We start from the raw sequence: 21,391 nt of genomic DNA, 5'->3' as shown, positions 1-21,391 counted from the left end.
GGTGAGATTCAAACTTACAGTAATTGCAGACAGCTGATGTTAATCACAATGCTATCAGTCTGCTGAGCCACCAGACCCATTTATGGTGGATATGTGATAAAGCAAAGAAATTTTGGAGTAAGATTCATATTATAATACAGAAAATTCTTAAAACAAAAATAAAAATGAAACCATAAACTTTTCTTTTGGGTTTAATGGAAAAAGACTTGAGGAAAATATTTGGAACTTTGATCTTTCCCTGAAAATAAGATCTATCCTGAAAATAAGCATGTTTTTATGCATGTTCCTAATATAAGCCCTACCCCCAAAATAAGCCCTACTTAAGAGTATGGACAGCCGCCCATTCCATATGGTTGCTCATGGTGCCGCAGACATGAGGCAAGGCGGGGTGGTGGTGGAGCTTCTCCAAGCACCACTAACTTACCTCACAGCTTCTGCAGCCAGGCCATCCATGCCCCAACACCTGCCTCAGGGTGGCAGCACCAGCAGCCATGTGCAGCAGGAGCCCACATGGCTGCCAGCCCACTTCTGCTTGCTCACGACCACAATGGAGCAGGAGGCTGAGTGGTGTGTTGGTGCCGTAGTTGTGAGGTGAGGCAGATGTCAGGGCATGGATGGACTAGCTGTGGAGGTCCTGAGATAAGCCAGTGTGGGGTGCTTGGGACAGCTCCACACCCATGCCTCACAGTGGGAGTGGCACTGGCATGCTGCACAGCCTCCTGCCCCACCATGAGCAAGCAGAAGAAGTGGGCCTCCCGTACATGGGAAAAAAAATAAGACACCACTCTGAAAATAGACCCTCTAGTGCTTATTTTGGGGCCCAAAAGAAAATAAGTTCCAGGCTTCTTTTCAGGGAAACATGAGTATATGACAGCAGCAAGACTATTATATGCATCAAAATGGATGGATACTTCAATTCCCACTATGGACAAATGACTACAGAAGCTGATGGAGTTGGCAGAAATGGATAAATTACAGTTTGGTTAAAGGAAAGACTATAAGTACCTTTGTTTCCACATAAAGACTGCTTCTGCCCATTGGCTCCAAAAGGAGCCAAAACTTCCTTGGAAGGGTGGTGAAGCAAAGAGGTATGCCCTGTGAGGTCTCAGAGAGTCTCAGATCTCCTTCTTGACCCGGGGCTTACTTTCCCTCTCAGCCACAACTAGGAGAAGAGACAGCCTAAGATGGCTGCCACAAAGCTGGGACAGCCGATAATCACCTAAGCTTTGAGCTGGAGTGGATTTTGGTGAATAGTGTGGTACTAGGTGAGAGGATTTTTTTTTTACCCAAAAGTTAACACCAAAAGAGAAATCTAGGATTTCCACAGAACAATTGAAAGCAGTGGTCAAACACTTTAAGAAAATTACCAGAGTGGAAGGAAAGGATTAAAAACGGAGGGGGGGAGGAGAGGGGGACTTTTTTCCCCTTTAAAATGGAGGAAATTGGACTTTCAAATTGGGAAGACATGACATTGGGAAGGCAATTTAAAATATTGAATTACAGATTTAAAAATTAACACTGGTTCTATAATTGAATTACAATTTAAAATAATTAAAATCAGATTTTTAGTAATAGTGAAAATTAACCTAAGAGCACCACCTGCTGATGAAAGGAAAATATACAAGCCTGGGAATACCCATTTAAAGGACTGTGAAAATATTTACTGGACTATATAAGTGCAGCCAATTAATCGCTATGAATCCTTTACATAGCCTGTAGTGCTAGTCACAATGAAGTACTCTGTCAACTACTTTGTAAAAAAAATTAAGATATATTATCTTTACAAAATTTCTACAGCCTATTGTGGAAGCTATCTGAAAAAAAAAATTAGATGAGGCAAGTTTCTTGGTGATGGTTTTCAAAGCGTTTTAGGATAAATCTCCTTGATGATCACAGTATGTCCTCTAAAATTGTCCAAATTGTTGATGTCATGTGATTTTTCATTTTCCAAGGTAGGAATAAAAGTTGGCCTCCTTCAGTCATCTGCCAGTTCACTGTATAATTCATAAGGGTGTGGAAAGATTATCATGTAATGCTTTGCCTTTGGTGTTTTCAAATGAATTTTAATCTGATGTTGAAGATTTAAACACATTGAAGTAAATACGGTAGATATTCTCATCCATCTCAATTTGCTCTTACATTTTGTTTAAGAAAAGTGTGGTGGTAAATCTGTACTACACTTATACATATATCATCTACGCATATATATCATTTACAGAGACTGTTGTTATATCACTGTTTATCTTTGTTACGTGTCTCAAAGCGTTGCTTAAGAGCATGCAGTATGCTTCCTGGGATTTTCTGGTGTTTGTTCTGTAAAGCCTCTATTGCCCTTTGAGTCTGTTGGAGAGGTGGAGCAGCATGGGGTGGGGTGGGATGGAGAAAAGAAAGAAAAAAATTATATAATTTAGATTTATGTTTCCGGAATTATAGAAAGAACATTTCAGAACTAAAGGATATATGGACTTTTCTATAGAACAGATAACGTATTTCAATATATAAATATATGTAAAATTCCATATATCATAGCAAAGATTTTTTCTCCCTTCCTGTTGATGTGTATAATCAGATAAATCATATTTTTCCTTTGGGTTAAACTATATGGTAGATTAAAATATACGGTGTAGAACTATTTAATCTGCTCCTAACTGTGGCTTGTTGAAGAAACAACAATTGTCTAGATTCAGCTTTTACTTGAAAACATAAACCTTATTTTAGATGTCATAATACCTGGTTTTTCAGAACATGCAAATCCAATAAGTGTTTACAAAGTATTATTATAAAGTTATAATTTCATGAATGAAGTGTTAATTTTAATGTATATTTTTTCTCTTATAATAGAAATACACTTACTTTTTCAGTTAATTTTTCAGGACTTATATTTGGATCATATGGAATTTGTTCTCCAATATGGGTTATAAATTTAACTGGAAATCCTCCATATAAGGGAAAGATTAACCATCGGTTTCGCTCATAAAACCATCTCATTGGTCCTGTGTACAAGATTTAGAAAATCTAAGAAAAACATTTTAGCAAAGTGCAAAGAGTTTTATATTAATATTTTTGTTAGAGACCTATATTCAATATCTATGGCAATTTTTAGTAGCAGTTTTAGAACTTACTAATGTAAAGGTTTTCCAGTTGAAAGAGCAAGAAAATAAGCTATCATGTTTGGGCCTTATAATTTGCAAAGTTCCACATAGATTTTACAAAGGTTAGAAAATTAGGAAAAGCAGGCTAATCCAGACATGTAAACACACACACAGATCCCAGAAGACTGATAGATGGCAGGATGATGGATAAGTATAGAGACAGAGTAATTTCCCAGAATAAGTACCAATGCATTTACAGTATATGATTATATCTTCTGAATTTCTGTTATTTCTGGGTCAGTTCGTATAATCCCATGACATCATGTGAAATGCAATTTTGGGTTTTCCAGAAAAGTTCTGGAATTCTGTAGAACTCAGAGTTGGACATTTTCATATATTTCATATTCATATATCTATATATTCATTCAGCATTTTGATAAAATAGATGAAAATAAATGAAAAGGGATTAGACAGTCTTTCATCATTCTATCTTCATAACAGAATTGAATGAAAATACTCCCAAATTCATCTACATCAATTATACTTTTTAAATATTTACAGCCCAGGTTTAGCTATTGCTGCTTGAGCTACAGTATTATTGAAATTAAATATGGCAGGCAAAAATGCAGATATATAGATTTATAGCTTAAAAGTAATAACATTCCTGAGAATACATAAAGTTTTACTTACTTATATTTCCATATGATATATACCCTTCTCTAATATTTTGGGTAAACAAAGGGATGACTGGCTAGAAGAGATAAAAGAAACCAATAATGAGACTATTTTAGTCACAGTACATGAAAGGAATGAAATGAAATGTATGGTTTGGACATAAAACAGATCTTTGAGAAACTAATGTGAATAAGATATGTTGCTAAGGTCACTGCATCTTTTGACTTCCTATCAGTTATTTGCTTCTGAGATTTTTAAACACTGGAACAGCTGCATTATCCTACTAAATGAAGTTCCAACTCAGCTTCTGACATGCCAAACTATCCTTCGTTCTTCCTTTAGTGTTGAATTTTCATGCATCTAATCTTTGAAGATCCTGCTTAATAGACTAACATTAAACCACAACTTTATTTTTCATCTTAAATCTTGGATTTAATAAACTCAGGATATGTCAAAGAAAAGAATAAACAAGAGTTTAATGAAAGCATCGTGATTCTTTTTTATGTGTGTGTTTACTATTTTATAACCTTTGCCCATATTTGTGGGAATTTAGGAAGAGCTAGGACTGAAGGAGCAAGGACTGTGTCGGAATGCAGATTGGCCAACAGATGGCGAACTGTGGCTGGTAAATTTGCTGCTCACTTGCACTCCAGATAGTTGCTCCTTATGACTAGACTGCATGAACTGAAGTTTTTGTGTTTGGCTTATGAGCTAAGCTTGCTGGGAGCCTAAAGATTCCAGTCAGGCTCACCAGTATAATTTATCATATATGGGGACAAGATTCACAAAATCCTCATTTCTTAACCACTTCCAGATGTAATTTATTTACAGCTAAAGAGATGATTTCTGAACACAGAATTCCATTTGATTACTTATTATGTGGTTTGGATTACAAATGATTAAAGGAGAGAAATGGTTATAAAGACTTAAAAACTTTTGGCAAAAGCTTGATTGTATTTTAAGTGATAACTTGTTAACATTGAATATGCTTGCTGGTTATTTCTAGTTTCCACACCTTTCAATTCTTTTATTTTACTATTTTCTTTTCTTTTAAACGATTTTCTGCATATTTTCTTTTTTATTAGTTTTATCTGTTTAATATAATTTGTAATAAAAATACTGGAAAAAAGATACATAGGAAATCGATAAAATATGTAAAATAAATAGATTTTTGAGAATTTGAAATGTTTTGCTGCATTTGTCAGAAACAAGACAGAAAATGAAGTTTTGCAGCACGGTTTTAATACAAGATTGAAGATTGATAATATAATTATTCTTGAAGAAATTCCAATTAGAGTTTTGCATAAGACAAAAGAGTACTTTGATTGAGAGATTAAAAAAGAACTCATTTTAATGGAAAAATAAAATTGAAAGCTGTGATTTTTACTTTCAGACAGCAGAGTTTTCAATCCCTCAGGAAGGCAGGGGAATTTAGAAAAATAAAGAATTGTAGGAGAGTCAAATGGTGGTGTCAAAGCAGACTATACCCAAACTCCAACAGGTGCAACAGGAAACTGAAAATGATGATATTGAACTATGTGACATAGGTATCAATTTTTCTAAACTTTTGGTTTGATTATACATGATAAATGCTTACTGTAAAATATAAATGGAGCAAATGCTTCTGAAAAGAGAAAAAAAAATCACTATTTAAAAATTAAAGAATATATGGAAAAAAAGACATAAATGTAGAGCCAATCTGGTCTAGTATTTAAGACACCAGACAACTGTGAGTTCTAGTCCTGCCTTAGGCATGAAAGTTGGCTGGCTGACTTTGGCCATTCTCAGCCCAACTCGCCTCACAGAACAGTTGTTGCATGAAAAACAGGAAGATGAAAGAGTATTAGACTCATTAGACTCATTCACCTAAATTCAGTTATTTATAAAATATAATATATGCAAGATTAAATGAAAAAATGCTTTATAATAATTGGGATGAAAAGTTTATTTTAGCAAGAAGAAAAATAAAAAAAGAAAGAAATTGAGTTGTTTTGTGTATAAACTTATATTGACTGATGAGTATGGAAGATTTGTGGGGTAGAATTTCATTTGCATGGGACTAAGACACCATAAAGGCACCAACTCCCAAATGAGGGAGAAAATATCAATTTATAAAGGACTTATGGAGAGATTGATCGGTTTCTCTTATAAAAATTGGGGTCAAATGAGAGATTAAAATGGAGTGATCTCATCACAAATTGGCAGAACTTCTTTGAAGAATATTAAAATCATTTAAGATGAATTGCCAAATGTTTTCTTGGATTTGATGGACAATTTAGGTGTGGTAGAAATATGGAGACAGAAAAATGGCAATTCAAGCTAGTTACTTAGTTTTGTTTTTTTTTTTGAAAGACCTAGATCAGTGATGGCTAATCTTTTTCCCATCGCGTGCCAGGAGAGGGGCGGGCGGGGGAGGGTCGCGCACGCAAACACCCCCTCCCCCGCTCCTGGCATATGATAGCCTGGTAGGCCCATTTTTCTTTCTTACCTGGTTCCAATCCTCTCTATTTATCTGGAAAGGGCGAAAACAGCCTTTCTCACTCTTTCGGAAGCCCTCCAAAGGCCTGAAACGGCCCATTCCCAACTCCCGGTGGGACAGGAAGTGACATTTTTTGCTGTCCCCAGCCTCCAGAGCATCTCTAGGAGTCTCTAGGAGCATCTCTAGGAGTCTCTGGAGGCTGGGGACAGCAAAAAACAACACTTCCTGTCCCACCAGGAGTCGGAAATGGGCCCTTTCAGCCTCCGTAGGGCCTCCATGGGAGTTGGAAAGGCTGTTTTCACCCTTCCCAGATAAATAGAGAGAATCTGGAGCCAGGTAAGAAAGAAAAACGGGCCCTCCCCCCCCCCGGCCAGGCCCTCCAGAGGCAGGAAACAACCTGTTTCCCTACTTCTGGTGGGCCCAGAAAGCTCGAAAATCAGCTGGCCGGTGCACGCATGCGCCCCAGAGCTGAGCTGTCATGCCCACTAATATGGCTCCGCATCACGGACCTAGATCCTTCTCAAGAATTTACATGATTTAAATTTCAAAGAACATGGCTACAAGGATTTCTGAAGTCAAAATATTATCAGAGGCAATTTGGATCATAATTCTGTGAGTTTGGTTTATAAAAGAAAATCTTTTTGACAGAGATTAAATGAAAGATTGCTACAGAAAAAAGCAATATTGGAGGACTGTAAGGAGAAATTAATAAAAGTTTTTGAAAAATATTTAGGTAAAGACCCATATTTGAAATTGTTTGGGATTCATGTATTACACATTATTCAGAGACTCCAGGGATCCAGAAGCTTATCATCTTTAGTTCTAGATAGGTAGCAGTACCCCAGACAGGCCCAGTGTGCAACTTGCAGGTTGTCCTACGCTAATGACTTCTACTTGAAGAGCAACTGACAGTCATGGCTAAGAAAGCCTTCACACATCTTGTTCTCCACTAATTGTGCCCTTTCCTGGACTTGCACTCATTATTGCAACACACTCTACATGGGTCTACCCTTGAAGAGTATTTAGACTGCAATCTCTATACTGCAATGGCTCAGACAGTTCTGAGCCTAGTTCTGAGCCTAGATTAACTGTGTGTAATCTAGGATAAGGTGACCAGACGTCCGCTTTTGGCGGGACAGTCCCGCTTTTGAACAATTTGTCCCGCGTCGTTTTAAAAAAGTCCCGATTTTTGGAAAGAATGCACGGCGCAGTGGTGGGTTGCTCCCGGCTGCCTCGTGAGTCCCAGCTGATGGCTAGAGGGAAAAAAACTGTTTAAACTCTTGCCGCGGGGCTTCAAAGGGCCGCCCTACAGCTGATCAGTGTTAAAAGAAAACAAATGAGTAGACCGATGCCTGCAAAAATAGAAAAAACAGCCCCTTAAAGCTTCAGCATAGGTTAATTAGCACAAGTTGATTAGATCGGCTTCCCGACTCTCAGCTGATTTGCTCTCAGCTGTTTTGCTCAGGGCACTGTAGTTGCTAGCTGCAGAGTGCTGGAGATTTTTTTCCCCTAACTATGGGGAACTAAAAGTGAAACTGAAAGTAAAGCAGGGTCTTTGCTGCAACGTGGCAAAATGAGGCAGAGAGAGATTTCTTTTTCTTTTTCCTCACCAAAAAAGGTAGGTGCAAAACTGCAAACATTGGGAAATTTAGGGCAAAAGAGGAGAGTTCAAGATTTTAAAACACAAAAGAAAAAAAAGCTCTATTTAACTAGGGAATTGTAATAATTGAGATACTATTAATTGTATATTGTGTTGAAAGCAGAAATTGTTAAGTTGTGGTTTGGAGGAATATATGGGGGAAATTATTTGGTTTATTATTATTGGTAAATATAATTAATTGATTTGTAAGAAATTGGATTGCATGGAAATAATTGGAATATTCATGTTCATATTGATTAATATACAAAAAAGATAGTTATATAACTAATTGATTTATATTAAAATGTTGAATTTGTATTAAACAACTGTATTACATAATTACATAATTAACCAATATGAGGATGGATATAAAAATAGATGACAATGGGAAGGGGTATAATATAGAATAGAAGGGAAAAATTGAATTTGATTAAGATTAGAGATGAGGATGAAGGGTAATATTGGTTTTTTAAAAAAATAGATGAGGAATAAATATGGCAAAAAGGAAATATAGAAATTGTAAATTTAATTGAAATGACTAAACACTGTTTAAATTTGTGAACCAGCCAAATATTCTGTTCAAGGAAAATACATTGTATGTTTGTATGTGTGTTTCTAATTATTGCTCTTTATTCATATTTGTTCTCTTTTGTTCTTTAACTATCCTCACATTTTACGTTTTTTGCCCTATCTTATCACCATGGTGAAGAGAAGCAGTTGTAAAATGAGTGACATGGTTGTTAAGAATGCTGCACGGGCATAAATGTGAAGATGGTCATAAGTGTGAGGACCAGTCATAAGTGTGAGGACCAGTCCAAAGTGCGAGGACCTGTCAGAAATGACTTTTTTCTATACACATAACCATGGCCACCCGGTCACATGACCAGCTAGCCATGCCCACCCAGTCACATGACCTCCAAGGCACGCCCACAAAATGGTGGGTGTCCCGCTTTACCAATGTTAAAATCTGGTCACCTTAACCTAGGAGTCCTAATGTATGATCACTCAAACATGAGCCAGCAGTGTGTAGCCGCCAAAAAAGTTAACATTGGATGTATAAACAGAAGCATAGTGTCAGATGTAAATGCCTTATTCCCTAATGTGTAAATAATGTATATATGGGATATCAGGGGTTAACTTATTCTTTGTTTCTTAATGTATTCATAATTCACCACTCCTACTCTTGGCTCCACCCTTTGTATATATAAAGAGCCACCTTCGCCATTTTCCTTGCTTCTATCTGTGAATATTCAGTGAATATAGAATGCCTACTATAATTAAAGAGAAATATATTTGAATCTCTAACTCTAAATATTATTATTGAGTCTGATCCTAAAAATATTGCAACAAACTGGTAGCAGAGGATGGTTAATTGACTCAATAAATAACTAAAAATGTCTAAGAAAGATAGGCCCAACACCAGGGCCTACAGCAAAGAAATAGAAACTGAACAAGAAATAATCAACGAATCCACAAACGCGATTTCGAGAGAATCCGAAGAATACACCACTGAAGAAGAAGAACTAATAAATGAAAATGATGGCCAGGAAGAAATCGAAATAGAAAATAACGAACTTAGGTCAGAGATACTAAAGATTTTAAAAAGCCAGAAGAATGATGAAAGCCTCATCGCGAACCTCCAAGAAATGCTGAAGAACAGCGGAGCAGCGAGAGAAAAAAACATCGCTAAAGAGAAACCCAAAGACCAAAAAACTGTGAGTGATGTGACTACAGAGAAAGTCGTTATGAAAAAGAAAAGATGTGATCCCGCGCGAAATTTTGAATGGCAGCCATCTTGGTTTCAACAAGCCTCCAAAGTGAGCGAAGCAGAGCCAATCAAAATGCTCAGTTCAAAATTTCTGGCACCAAAAACGTTATCAGACAACGAAAGTGAAAAGGAGGATTCAAACTCTTCGGAAGAGCCAGAATCAGAAAATGAAAACGACTTAACGAAATCCCAAGTAAAGTCAGCAATGAAGACGCTTTTTGCCGCATTCGGGCCAAAATTAAAAATTTCCAAAGCGCCAACGAAGAAGCAAGCGAACAAGCCGATGCTTCAAGACCTGCACGCTCCCATCCTGACTTCGAGAACGACGACGCCCGAGCCCAGAGAGCCATGTCGATTCCGCCCTACACCGCAGACCGAAGCAAGTGCCAACGCACCCAAAAGAAAGAAAAGAACAGCCGCCGCCATCAGAACTCCTAAGACCGAGCCAGAGACCGACTCGTCTGAAGAGGAACGGAGCGAGCGAGCTGCAATGGAGAGAACCTTCCACGACGACGTCAAAGAAGAAATGAACAACGCGCATGTGCGAAACTACGTAGACGGTCCGGAAAGACTTGAACTGGCCAGAGAACCGCGCAGACTCGTTGCGAGCATTCCCATGCCGTTTTGCAATTTTCTACACTTGCGAGACCACGGACTGCCTCAGGTTGTAAGTAATGGACAAAATAATGTGGGTAACTTACCCAGTGACTTCCCAAAACTTAGAGTTGATGGCATTAATTTACAAGAATGGTATCAACAGCTCCAGGTTGTCTTTATGAAAGAAAATTTACTATTCTTTATCACTAGTCCCCCAAGAAGACCTTGGACTTTAAAAATAGATTGTTTACACCATAAGGCATTTTTCTTAATAATATCTAGCGTGTCTCCTGCAATGTATCATAGCATCAAACCAAACCTAACTGTTTCAGAAATAATCCAATGCATGTTTAATTTGTTTCACAGCGATAGTGTAGCTACCACCACAAGAATGTCTAAGGCCTTCTTTTCTTCCAGAGTAAAACCAGGGGTTTCCATAAGTGAGCATTTAATATCTTTAAACAAAATAAGAGCTGAGCTGCATTTGAGGGGGGAAGTGATTTCAGATCAAACAATGAAAAGTGTTATTATCAACTCACTTGATTCATCATGGGATAGTTTTATGTCACACTTAGACACCATCAATCTAGGATATTTGTCAATAGAAAGTCTATCTAACAAATTGATAGCAGAAGACAATTCAAGAAAAAATCGTTATAGCAATCACACAGAACACAAACCTTTTAGGAAGGTAGCTTTCCAAGAAAAATATAATGAAACCCTTAAATGCCACAATTGTGGGTCCAGAGAACACAATAGAAGAGATTGCCCCAAAATCTCAAAAGAAAGACATAGGTCAGAATATAGGAATAAATACAATTATAGACAGTCTTCCACAGACAGACATAAATATAGAAGCCCACCAAATTACAGAGAAAATAGAGGGGGCAGAGAAAATTCAAAAGAGAGAAAATCTGGTTCACTGAATGGACTAAATAAACAAGATAGCACCAAAACGCAACCAAATGAGAACAATAATTGGCTTATTGATTCTGGAGCAACTAATCACACCACTAATAACAAAAATATATTGTCTTCATTTACAGAAGATAAGTTTGTAATAAAAGTAGCTAACCAAGAAAAAGTTCAAGTACTAGGCAGAGGGAATGTGACCTTGCCTGGTCTAGGAAAAATAGAGGGGGTATTGTTAATACCAGAAATACCTCATAACATACTAAGTGTCATAAAATTAAGCAGAGATTCTGACATCAATATAGTTTTCTCAAAGGGAAAAGCAACTTTAGAGAAGAATAAAACTAATGTAGGCACTGTGATGATTAAAGGAGGCCTACCCTATCTGATAACAAAAGAAAGATGGTTACATAACATTGATTCAAATATGGAAGATTGCATTGAGGCAGATGATGAAAATATTAGTAACAGTGACAATGATGAATGTAAAATATCTCACGGTCACACAGATACACACAATGAGAAGAAACCAAAAATAGGTAAACCAATACATGACGAGTGTGCTCATATCTTACATAGGAAGTTAGGACATGCAAGTTTTCCTGTAGTACAAAAAATGATTGAACACGCAGAAGGTGTCAAAATAAAAAATTGTGAAAATTATTTGGAATGCTCAGTATGTAAATCTACTAAATTAAAAACTAGTCCCAGGCCAAAAAAATCCACCAGATCAACTAACAAAATTTTTGACTTAGTACACATGGACTTAGTTGGTCCATTAACTCCATCAATCACTTATAGAAAACGTTACTTCCTAACAATAGTAGACGATTATAGTCGCTATGGTTTTGTTTACACATTAAAACACAAGGATGAAACCTTTCAAAAATTTAAGGAATTTTATAAACGCATAGAAACACAACATAATATCAGAATAAAACAAATTATGACAGATAGGGGATGTGAATTCATGTCTAAGGAATTCTCCCAATGGTTAAAGGATAGAGGAATGTTACATTACACATCTAGTCCATTTTCTGCGTTCCAAAACGGGATTGTAGAGAGAAAGAATTCCACATTACAAACCATGATTAGATGCACATTAGAGGATGCTGGTTTAGGCAAACAATTTTGGTCAGAAGCCCTACATTATTCAAATTACACTCAAAATAGAACCTGGTCCAGTATTGTGAATAAGACACCATATGAGGTGATGTATAATAGGAAACCAAAATTAGCACACATGCACATATTTGGGGTCACTGCAGACGTACACATACCCAAACAATTGAGGAGAAAGGGAGAAAACGTATCCAGAAGATTAAGATTTATGGGATATGAAACTGGCACCAAAGGGTACAGATTCATTGACAATAATAATAAATTTATAGTTTCCAGAACAGCTGTGTTCCATGAACAGGCCAACTGGTCTAAATTACATCTTAATGAAATATTTCCGAATAAATGCAAGGATACCAAATCTCGTGAGGAAGGGACGATAGAAAATCAAAATATTAACAGAAGCAAAAACAAAACCAAAACATGGACAAATAGTAAACACAAAATAAAGACAGACACATTAACAAAAAAGGAAGCAAGATATTTGCATGACTACCATAGCAAACCAGAAAGAACTATTAGGAACAACAGAAATCAAATACCAAATAAATACAAAGATTACATAATGCATATGGATGGTGAACAAATAACACCTAATACATATGAGGAAGTATTAAAACTACCTCGTGAAGAAAAAGAAAAATGGGAACTAGCTATGAAAAAAGAGATGGAGAGCTTACAAGGATTAAATGTATTCACACCTGCGATTGCACCCAAAGATAAAACAATTATTGGTACCAGGTGGATTTATAAAATTAAGAATCTAGAAGGAGGCAATACCTTATACAAAGCTAGATTGGTTGCACAAGGTTATGCACAAAAATATCCGGAGGACTATACTGACACATACTCCCCCACAGTAAGAACAGAGAGTGTTAAAACAGCTCTAGTAGTAGCATCCACACTCAATCTTGATGTATTCCAATATGACATACAGACTGCGTACCTACACGCAAAACTAGATAAGGAGATATACGTAAGAGCACCTCACAGTCAATACACTAATAAAAATGAAATTTGGCTATTGAACAAGAGCTTATACGGATTAAAGCAATCTGGCAAAAGATGGTACGATTGCTTGGTAAAAATACTTAAAACCATGGATTTCAACGCTACCACTGCTGATAACTGTTTCTTTGTCAAAAAGAGTGATGATCACGTTGAGTTTGTATTGATCTACGTAGATGACATTTTATATATAGGAAAACACAGAGAGAGAAGAGAAATCTTTGTAAACAAGTTAAATGAACATTTCTCGTTGAAATCTCTAGGTAAAATAAACAAATACCTTGGTGTACAAATTAACAAAACTAGAAAGGGTTTCAAACTTACTCAGAAAGATAAGATTATTGAACTTCTAAACAAATGTAATTTAAACAATGCCAAACCCTGTGACACTCCTATGCAAACTGATTTTCTTAGAAATACTGATGAATCTTCCCCTGAATTCAAGGATAATACATTCTATAGATCAGTAATAGGTTCACTTCTTTATATATCTAATTGGACCAGACCAGATATTGCATTACCACTCAATTTATTATCAAGGCACGTTAGTAAACCAACAATGTATCACTGGGAAGCTGTCAAAAGAATTTTAAGATATCTGAAAAGTACATTGGACTTTTGTCTAGTATTAGAGCCTAGTGATAACAAAGAACCAAGACTTACATGTTACGCAGATGCGGATTGGGCTGGAGATACATCATGCAGAAAAAGTACCTCTGGTTATATTTTTCTGTTAAATGACTGTCCAGTTTACTGGTACACTGGTAAACAAGAATTGGTAGCCACTTCAACCACAGAAGCGGAGTATGTTTGTTTATCCAAAGCTGCAAATAACCTTGTATGGTTTAATGATTTAATTTCAGATGTTTGGAAAAAACCTGCTTTGCCTTTTGTTATGCATGAAGACAATAAAGCGGCCATTGAAATATCTAGATCCGATGCCATTGGAAAAAGATCCAGGCATATAGATATAAAATTTAAGCATGTGAGACAATTGTCCCAAGATGGATTTATCAAAGCAGTACATTGCGATACCTCTGAACAATTGGCTGACATATTGACGAAGCCTTTACCTTCTAAACAGCATAAATACTTAACTTCCAGATTGTATGTATTATATTGTCCTGAATCTGAATGTAATTGGTGTTGTATAGCGAACCGGCATTTAGAGGGGGATTTGTCAGATGTAAATGCCTTATTCCCTAATGTGTAAATAATGTATATATGGGATATCAGGGGTTAACTTATTCTTTGTTTCTTAATGTATTCATAATTCACCACTCCTACTCTTGGCTCCACCCTTTGTATATATAAAGAGCCACCTTCGCCATTTTCCTTGCTTCTATCTGTGAATATTCAGTGAATATAGAATGCCTACTATAATTAAAGAGAAATATATTTGAATCTCTAACTCTAAATATTATTATTGAGTCTGATCCTAAAAATATTGCAACACATAGAATCAAAATCATGTGAAGTATTAGTACTGCTTTTAAATCCTTAGTAAGGCCACACCTGAAATACTGCATCCAATTTTGGTCACCAAATTGCAAAAAAAAGGTTGAGATTTTGGAAAAAGTGCAAAGAAGAACAACTAAGATGATTATAGGCCTGGAGACAAAAACATATGAAGAATTGTTGCAGGAATTAGGTATGACTAGTCTACAGAAAAGAAAGATAAGGGGTGACATGATAGCAGTATCCAGTATTTGAAGGATCCCATGAAGAAAAGGGGATCAATGTATTTTCCAAAGGACCAAAAAGCAAGACAAGAAACAATGGATGGAAACTAATCAAGAAGAGAAAAAACTACTAAGAAATTAAGAAGAAACTTCCTAACAGTGAGAACAATTTTTTTTTTTTAATTTGATTTATATGCCGCCCTTCTCCGAAGACTCAGGGCGGCTTACAATGTGCTCAGCAATATTAACCAATGGAACAGTTTGTCTTCAGAAGTTGGAAGTGTTTTATGACTGAGTGTTATGTTTTTAAGAAAAGACTGGATAGCCACCTGTCTGAAATGGTATAGGGTCTCCTGCTTGAGCAGGAGGTTGCAGTAAAAGACCTCTAAGGTCCCTTCCAGCTGTATTCTGATTGAACCCTAGGGTAGCACATTTAAGACCAGTATTACACGAACTGTACTGGCTGAAATCTGCTTCCACAGTGTTAGCTTTAAAACTCATTATAGCATTGGTCCAGGATACCTGCAGAACCATTTTTTCCCAATGGAGGGGGCTCCTGCCCTTTGCTACAGGACCTAAGACTCAACCCTTCTCTTTCAGCTTTTAGGAAAAGATTTAAAACTGGGCTGTGCCACCAGTCACGGTGGTGAAGGAGAAGCTGTTGGCTGGAGGTGGTTGGTGCACTAACAGAGAAGACACCCCACCTCTTCCTTTCAAATCCCTACTTTCTTAGTTTGGCCTAGACATGGGTATTTCAACATAGATCTTTTTAACATTTATATTTTATTGTGTTCTACTAATCTAGATGAAATGTTAATATATATTGCCAGTCCATGTGTTATATGCAATACACTAAATAAATTAGTTTTAATTTTGGTAATTTTAGTCTGTGTTTATATTGGTAATTGTTGGATATTTATACATTTTTTCTTACTGTAAGTTGCCCAGAATCACCTGGAACCACAAAATGGGCAAAAAATAAATTTGATAATAAAAGTAATAATAATTTAAAGATATTTCTTTAAAGCAGATGTTTTTACAATGTCCTATATTGTCTGTGTTTTTGGAGAAAGTAATAGGTTATATAAATATAATTTTGCAATAAAAGCTAACATTTTCATACAATAATATGCTCTTGAACTACATTTCTAGGGTTATGTGAACGGGAGAAAGAAGATTTTCCTTTCCTTGGCCTGTCAAATCTGATTTGTGGTTCTTGCTGCTTCCTGTACATTTGCGGATAGCTTAAAAATAAATAGATGACGTGAAAATGAAATACAGCATTTATAAATTCAGATTCCAATGTAAAAGACCTCTAGGAAAAAGATGAAATGACAAATGCCTCACCACTTTTGCATCTATAGCTATTTGAGCAAATCCTTTCCGTTTTCCCCATATTAGTTTATAGTGATTATTTCCATAATTTTGCTCTCGTACTCCTCCTGGTGCAACTCCCATCAGCTGCCCTTGTTTCAGAACATTTAAACATTTTTCTCTTGTAGGATGATCAGTATTACAGATGGAAAGGAATAGTCTGATTCCTGCAAAAGACCTAAGAAGTCATTTTGTTCTTGCTTTAAAAGAAAACAGAATACATATATTTCCACCATGACATAATTCAACTAAGTCTTTGAAGAAGAAAAATTGGACTTCCTAAATCAGTGAATTTACAGTATATCAGTTGAAAATAACTAAAACTAAACTTGTAGTATTCTTTTTTACCTGGTATATGAAAAATAGCATGATCTAACACAGAGTAGATGAATTTCCCAGTGAGTCTATAAATCCTTTGAACAAAAAAAAAATAGTCACTAGGTATGGCTCCATGGTAGTAAACAAGGATTCCTGGTCCATTTGGTAGATTTTCTAGTCCAGAAATCTCATAACCTGTTAATAGTAGAATAATGAAAGGACTTCAGTAATGTTTAACAAAGGTCTCCTGTAAAAGTAAAGAATTTTTTTCTTAGCTTTCTTGTGAAGGTAAACATTTTAAATCATATGTGATTTTTGGAACTACATGTTGTTGTATTAGGTGCCAAAATCAATCGGTCAGAATCGTTTGAATTCAGTATTATTACCTTTGTGATCCTGCATATTCCTTTAATTTTTTTATAATTCACTTAGATTCATACCAATTAAAGTGACATAAGAGCTTATCTTTTATCCCAAATATCTCAATGCTATCTTGGGAATTATGGCCATTTTAAATAATCTAAAATAATAAAACTATATATATATCTTGGTGTATTCAGGTCTTTTCCGTGTAAGATTGAGAGTATCTTGGCAATGTTTCATTTCGGCAGAATCTCATCTGCCATCATCAGGCCTGTGCAAGGGTTCTTTAACAGCAACAGCCGTTACTGTTTCAAATCTGGTGCTGGCAGCATGCTTTGTTTGGATGGCCCCACCTCTTCATCCTGATTGATTGGGAGTCCTAGTCTGGGTCTATTGGCTTGGCTTTGGGTGTATGGTCGGCTGTTCTCCACCAGGTGGCAGGACTTCATCTTTGTGGCTGGCTGGGGTATGTTTTGGCTGGAGGTCTCAGGGTGTGTGTGTTTGGCTTCTGGTGTGTAGATTTTTCTGTCTGTGGGTGCTGGGACTCATTTGTTGACAAGGGCTAGTTTCCAGATGTCTGGTAGGTGGGAGGTATCATCATGTTTATTCATGTTATTGGGGTGTTTTTCTATTTCGATGGCTTCCATAATTATTCTCTTGTTGAAGTGTTCGGTTTTGGAGATTAATTTGGTTCCTTCAAAATCAATTTCATGTCCTGTTGCTTTAAGGTGCTGGAAAAGGGAGGAAGTTTTTTCTTCTTTTCTGATTGCACTCTTGTGTTCTGCAATGCGTGCATTTATTCTCATATTAGTTTGTCCAATGTATGGGCAGATTTTGCATGGTATTTCACAGCCCTTGGTTTTCTAGCTGGATCTCGTCTGTGGGGTTTCTTAAGATGTTGGCTTTTTTTTGGTCAGTGCAGAAGACTGTCTTAATATTGTGTTTGTGGAGAATTTTGCTGATTTTATCTGTGGTGCCTTTGATGTAAGGAAGGAGGGTGATGCCGTTGTCCTGTTCTCTGTCTCGATTCTTGGGGAGTGTCTCCCTTTGGATTAGGTTGGTAATTGTGTTTCTTTGGAATCCCTTAGAGATTAATTTGTGAGAGTATGTAAATCAGCTTTCAGGTGGTCTTTGTCGGCTAGGCATTTGGTTCTAGAAATGAGAGTCTTGGCTAGGGAGTTGATCTGTGCAGGGTGGTGATGTGATTGTGTGTTTAAGTAGCGATTGGTGTGTGTTTTTTTCTTGTAGATGGTGTGTCCTAGGGAGCCGTTGGGTTTTTTGTAGATTAGGACATCCAGAAAGGGAAGTTTGTTGTTAGCTTCTGTTTCCATAGTAAATTGTATTTTGGGGTATAGGCTCTTGAGATGTGTGAGGAAATTGTCCAGTTTTTCTTTCCCATGTAGCCAAATTACGAAAGTGTCATCTACATATCTCAGCCAGAGTTTGGGTTTGTGTTCAGGTTTATCTAAGGTGTTGGTTTCAAAGTGTTCCATGTATAGGTTAGTGATGACGGGTGAGAGGGGTGATCCCATAGGTGCTCCTTCTATCTGTTTGTATCTTTGTCCATTGTGGATGAAGTATGTGTTGGTTAGGCAGTGGTTGGTCAGATCTAGGATGTGTTTAGAGGGGTTGTATATGTTTTGGATTGCTGTCAAGGCTTCTTTAATAGGCACTTGGGTGAAGAGGGATATGACATCGAAGCTCACAAGTAGGTCGCTGGGTTGTAGGTTTTGTTTCTTTATTGTTTCTATGAAGTGGAATGAGTTTTGTATGTATGACTTGATGGATTCTGCGTAGGGCTGAAGTTGTTTGGAAAGAAATATATATATAAAACATAATTTTAAACTTAAATTTACTTTTTCTAGAACTGTTAATAGATATATGTGTGATATCTATGTTGTGTCAGGCCAAAACCATGACAGATTATGGATTAGCACAAAATGTAAAATTGATGTGTTTCTAAACGGACTTAAAACTTAGAACTTCACTTACAATCAGAATTGGGCCCAGAATATCAGTTGTCACGTTCTATTACTTCAGATACGTCTCCAAGATACAAATTAGTGCTGATTATGGTTGGCTACAAGAATGTTGCCTACAATAGTGTTCCTCAACCTTGCCTTAAAGAATGAATGAAGAAAGTCATACTTACTGTGCAGTAGCTTTCCAATCCAGTCAAATGCCAGTGACAAAAATTGCTTTGGCTTGTCCCATTTTTGGCTATTGATATCTTCTGGCAAACTGCCAATTTTTTTCCATACAAAAAGTATTGCATTACTGAGACCGATCAGAGAGAATGCGCAAATATAGGGATAATATAATATTATCAGAATCACTAACCAAATTAAGGGATATACCATAAAGCCTGCATATCTTTCTAAAATGCAAGTTGACCAGATTGTAAGTTCATTTCTTAAGGTACAACATATATTTTCCACAGTCATGTTTGAAATCAGATTATATAAATATAAATCCATTCACAAACAAATAATTTGTTCCTGGAAAAGAGAAATAAAAAACACACAAACATAGTTTACTATTAGTAGTAGTTGCAATATTGAACTCTGGGTGGACAACAGAATATCAGGATGGCACTGCATACATTGTAATGACACATTCAAATAGCCTTATGGAGAAGATTGAGCTGAGACAAAAAACAAATAAAGGCTTAATACGTCAATCAGATTATTGATCCTTTTAATGATATATTACTGGCATTATTAGAGACTTAGGTTACACTTAATTTTGTAACCAACCAAGAAAGATAAGCTTTGAATGACCAGCCAATGGTGTCAATTTAGAAGGTGGTCCTTGACTTTAGAAACAAGTTGTGGGTTATTGTGGACAATAGCTGGACAATTCTGGACCCCTATTTAAAATCAGACATGGAAACTTTTTCTTCCTGGTTAATGTTCATTCTCTCCTCCCACCTAATTTTTATTAGAAAAGGATCAATTGTAGATTAATTCATTGCAAGAAATTCACCTTCCCTCTCTCTATTAGAACCTGGTCCATTATGACAGACCTCTCCAAGCCTGCCACTCCTTTAACAATTCGATAAGAAGTGCTTCATATATGCTTCATTTAAGGAGTTCCTTAAACAATCCCGTTCAGTAATGCAGAATAAGATAAAATGCCTTGCAATCAGTGATGGGTTGCTCCCGGTTCAGCCCAGTTCGGCCGAGCCGGTAGTGGTGACAATGTGACGTCACCGAACCGGTTCTCTTTGTTTGGGAGCTGGGCCCTCCCGCCTGCCCCCACGTTATTCCTACCTTTATTTCTTCTTTTTTAGCCCAGCTGGTAGGCGCAGCAGAGTCGATTGCTGCACCTCAGCTGAGCAGATACCTAACGTGCTTGCGAGGAGCACAAGTTTGGCGCGTGTGCGAGCAAAGACAGCATGTGTGCGGTGATTGCGCAAAGCACGTGCATGAAGAGAACCGGTGGTAACGCCAGTTGGAACCCACCACTGCTTGCAATCTATTAATAATAAACTCTCTGCTCAGCTGACAGAATGAATAAGTATTTCCTCTCTTTCTTTTTGGTAAGCTAACCTGCTGAAAGAACTTCTAGCAGAAGACAAAAGGTATCAGTAGAATAACACTATTCCATTCACCATGAAAGCTGGTATCATTATCAGCCTCTCTTCTTGGCTTGGTTCATACAAGAAGGAAAACAGCAGTAATGTTTCAGATTCTGCAGATATTTGAAGAGTATCTCCACAGAGTCCATAAAATCTTGGGTAATATTCAGTTTTCTGCAAAATGACTCTAAGGCCATTCATCTGATACCCCAAGTCATTTAGAAGAGTTGATGGAAATGGTGATGCAACTGCATTTCCTTAAGAATGAAAGTGTAATTTATCCATTAATAACCCCTCACCAGCCATCCTTTCTGTAATAAAAGTATTACTCTGAATTCAGTGTCAAAATATTAAGGGAAGAGTTGCAAATTTATAAACAAGCATAACATTATTGATTGACAAAGGAAAACTAGGATCCATCCACCCATTTAAAGAAAGGAGATCAATTTCACCTGCATATCACAATGATCACTGTTTTCCAAAGGCATCTGTTTCAGACTCTTTGCTTGAAAAAAAGTCAGTTTGAATTCTGATGTGATATGTTTTTAAACCAACACAATGTTATGTTGTCCCTCCCTCAGGGTGGGGTGAGTAGAAACTCAGTTCAAATTAGCCAACCAGTACCAATTAACTTGCACATTTAAATGAAGAATAAAGAAAGAGGATTAATTGGTTTGGTACTTAAGAGATTGGGAAACGAGTTTCTTTTTAAAAATTTATAATAGTGGTTGGGAAACTATATCATTGATTGTAAGTTCTTCCTGTCCCATTTAGTTCTCTCACTC

At 36.7% G+C, this 21,391-nt stretch overlaps 1 protein-coding gene across 2 annotated transcripts; it reads right to left on the bottom strand.

The window, feature by feature from the left end:
* Nucleotides 1-1,639: 1,639 nt before the first annotated feature.
* LOC117672805 (DGAT1/2-independent enzyme synthesizing storage lipids-like) lies at nucleotides 1,640-21,127 on the bottom strand. 2 transcript variants are annotated; one of them, XM_034429792.2, is made up of 7 exons: nucleotides 21,059-21,127; nucleotides 19,179-19,524; nucleotides 16,694-16,858; nucleotides 16,319-16,512; nucleotides 3,783-3,843; nucleotides 2,854-2,993; nucleotides 1,640-2,340 (listed from the first exon to the last, which is right to left on the bottom strand). In XM_034429792.2, exons 2-7 carry the CDS (start codon nucleotides 19,501-19,503, stop codon nucleotides 2,233-2,235), a joined length of 993 nt encoding a protein of 330 aa, XP_034285683.2. In that variant the 5' UTR covers nucleotides 19,504-19,524; nucleotides 21,059-21,127; the 3' UTR covers nucleotides 1,640-2,232. The 2 variants fall into 2 exon arrangements, with proteins under 2 accessions (XP_034285683.2, XP_034285684.1); XM_034429793.3 differs by lacking the exons at nucleotides 19,179-19,524; nucleotides 21,059-21,127 and adding an exon at nucleotides 17,050-18,838.
* Between the last annotated feature and the right edge of the window lie 264 nt (nucleotides 21,128-21,391).

Source organism: Pantherophis guttatus, chromosome 3, assembly GCF_059756535.1.
Source record: "Pantherophis guttatus breed Tessera chromosome 3, ASM5975653v1, whole genome shotgun sequence".
In the NCBI taxonomy this organism is placed as follows: Eukaryota; Metazoa; Chordata; class Lepidosauria; order Squamata; family Colubridae; genus Pantherophis; species Pantherophis guttatus.
The sequence above is the reverse complement of the archived record's forward strand: the minus strand, read 5'-3'. Positions and strand labels throughout refer to the sequence as shown.

Bases quoted from the DNA above. Each gene is read 5' to 3' on its own strand.
- LOC117672805 (XM_034429792.2), bottom strand. From the start codon at position 19,503: ATGGATTTATATTTATATAATCTGATTTCAAACATGACTGTGGAAAAT. The intron at 16,513-16,693 runs GTAAAAAAGAAT...GGTCTTTTGCAG, and splicing joins TGCTATTTTTCATATACCAG to GAATCAGACTATTCCTTTCC. The intron at 2,994-3,782 runs GTAAGTAAAACT...TCTTGTACACAG, and splicing joins TATATCATATGGAAATATAA to GACCAATGAGATGGTTTTAT.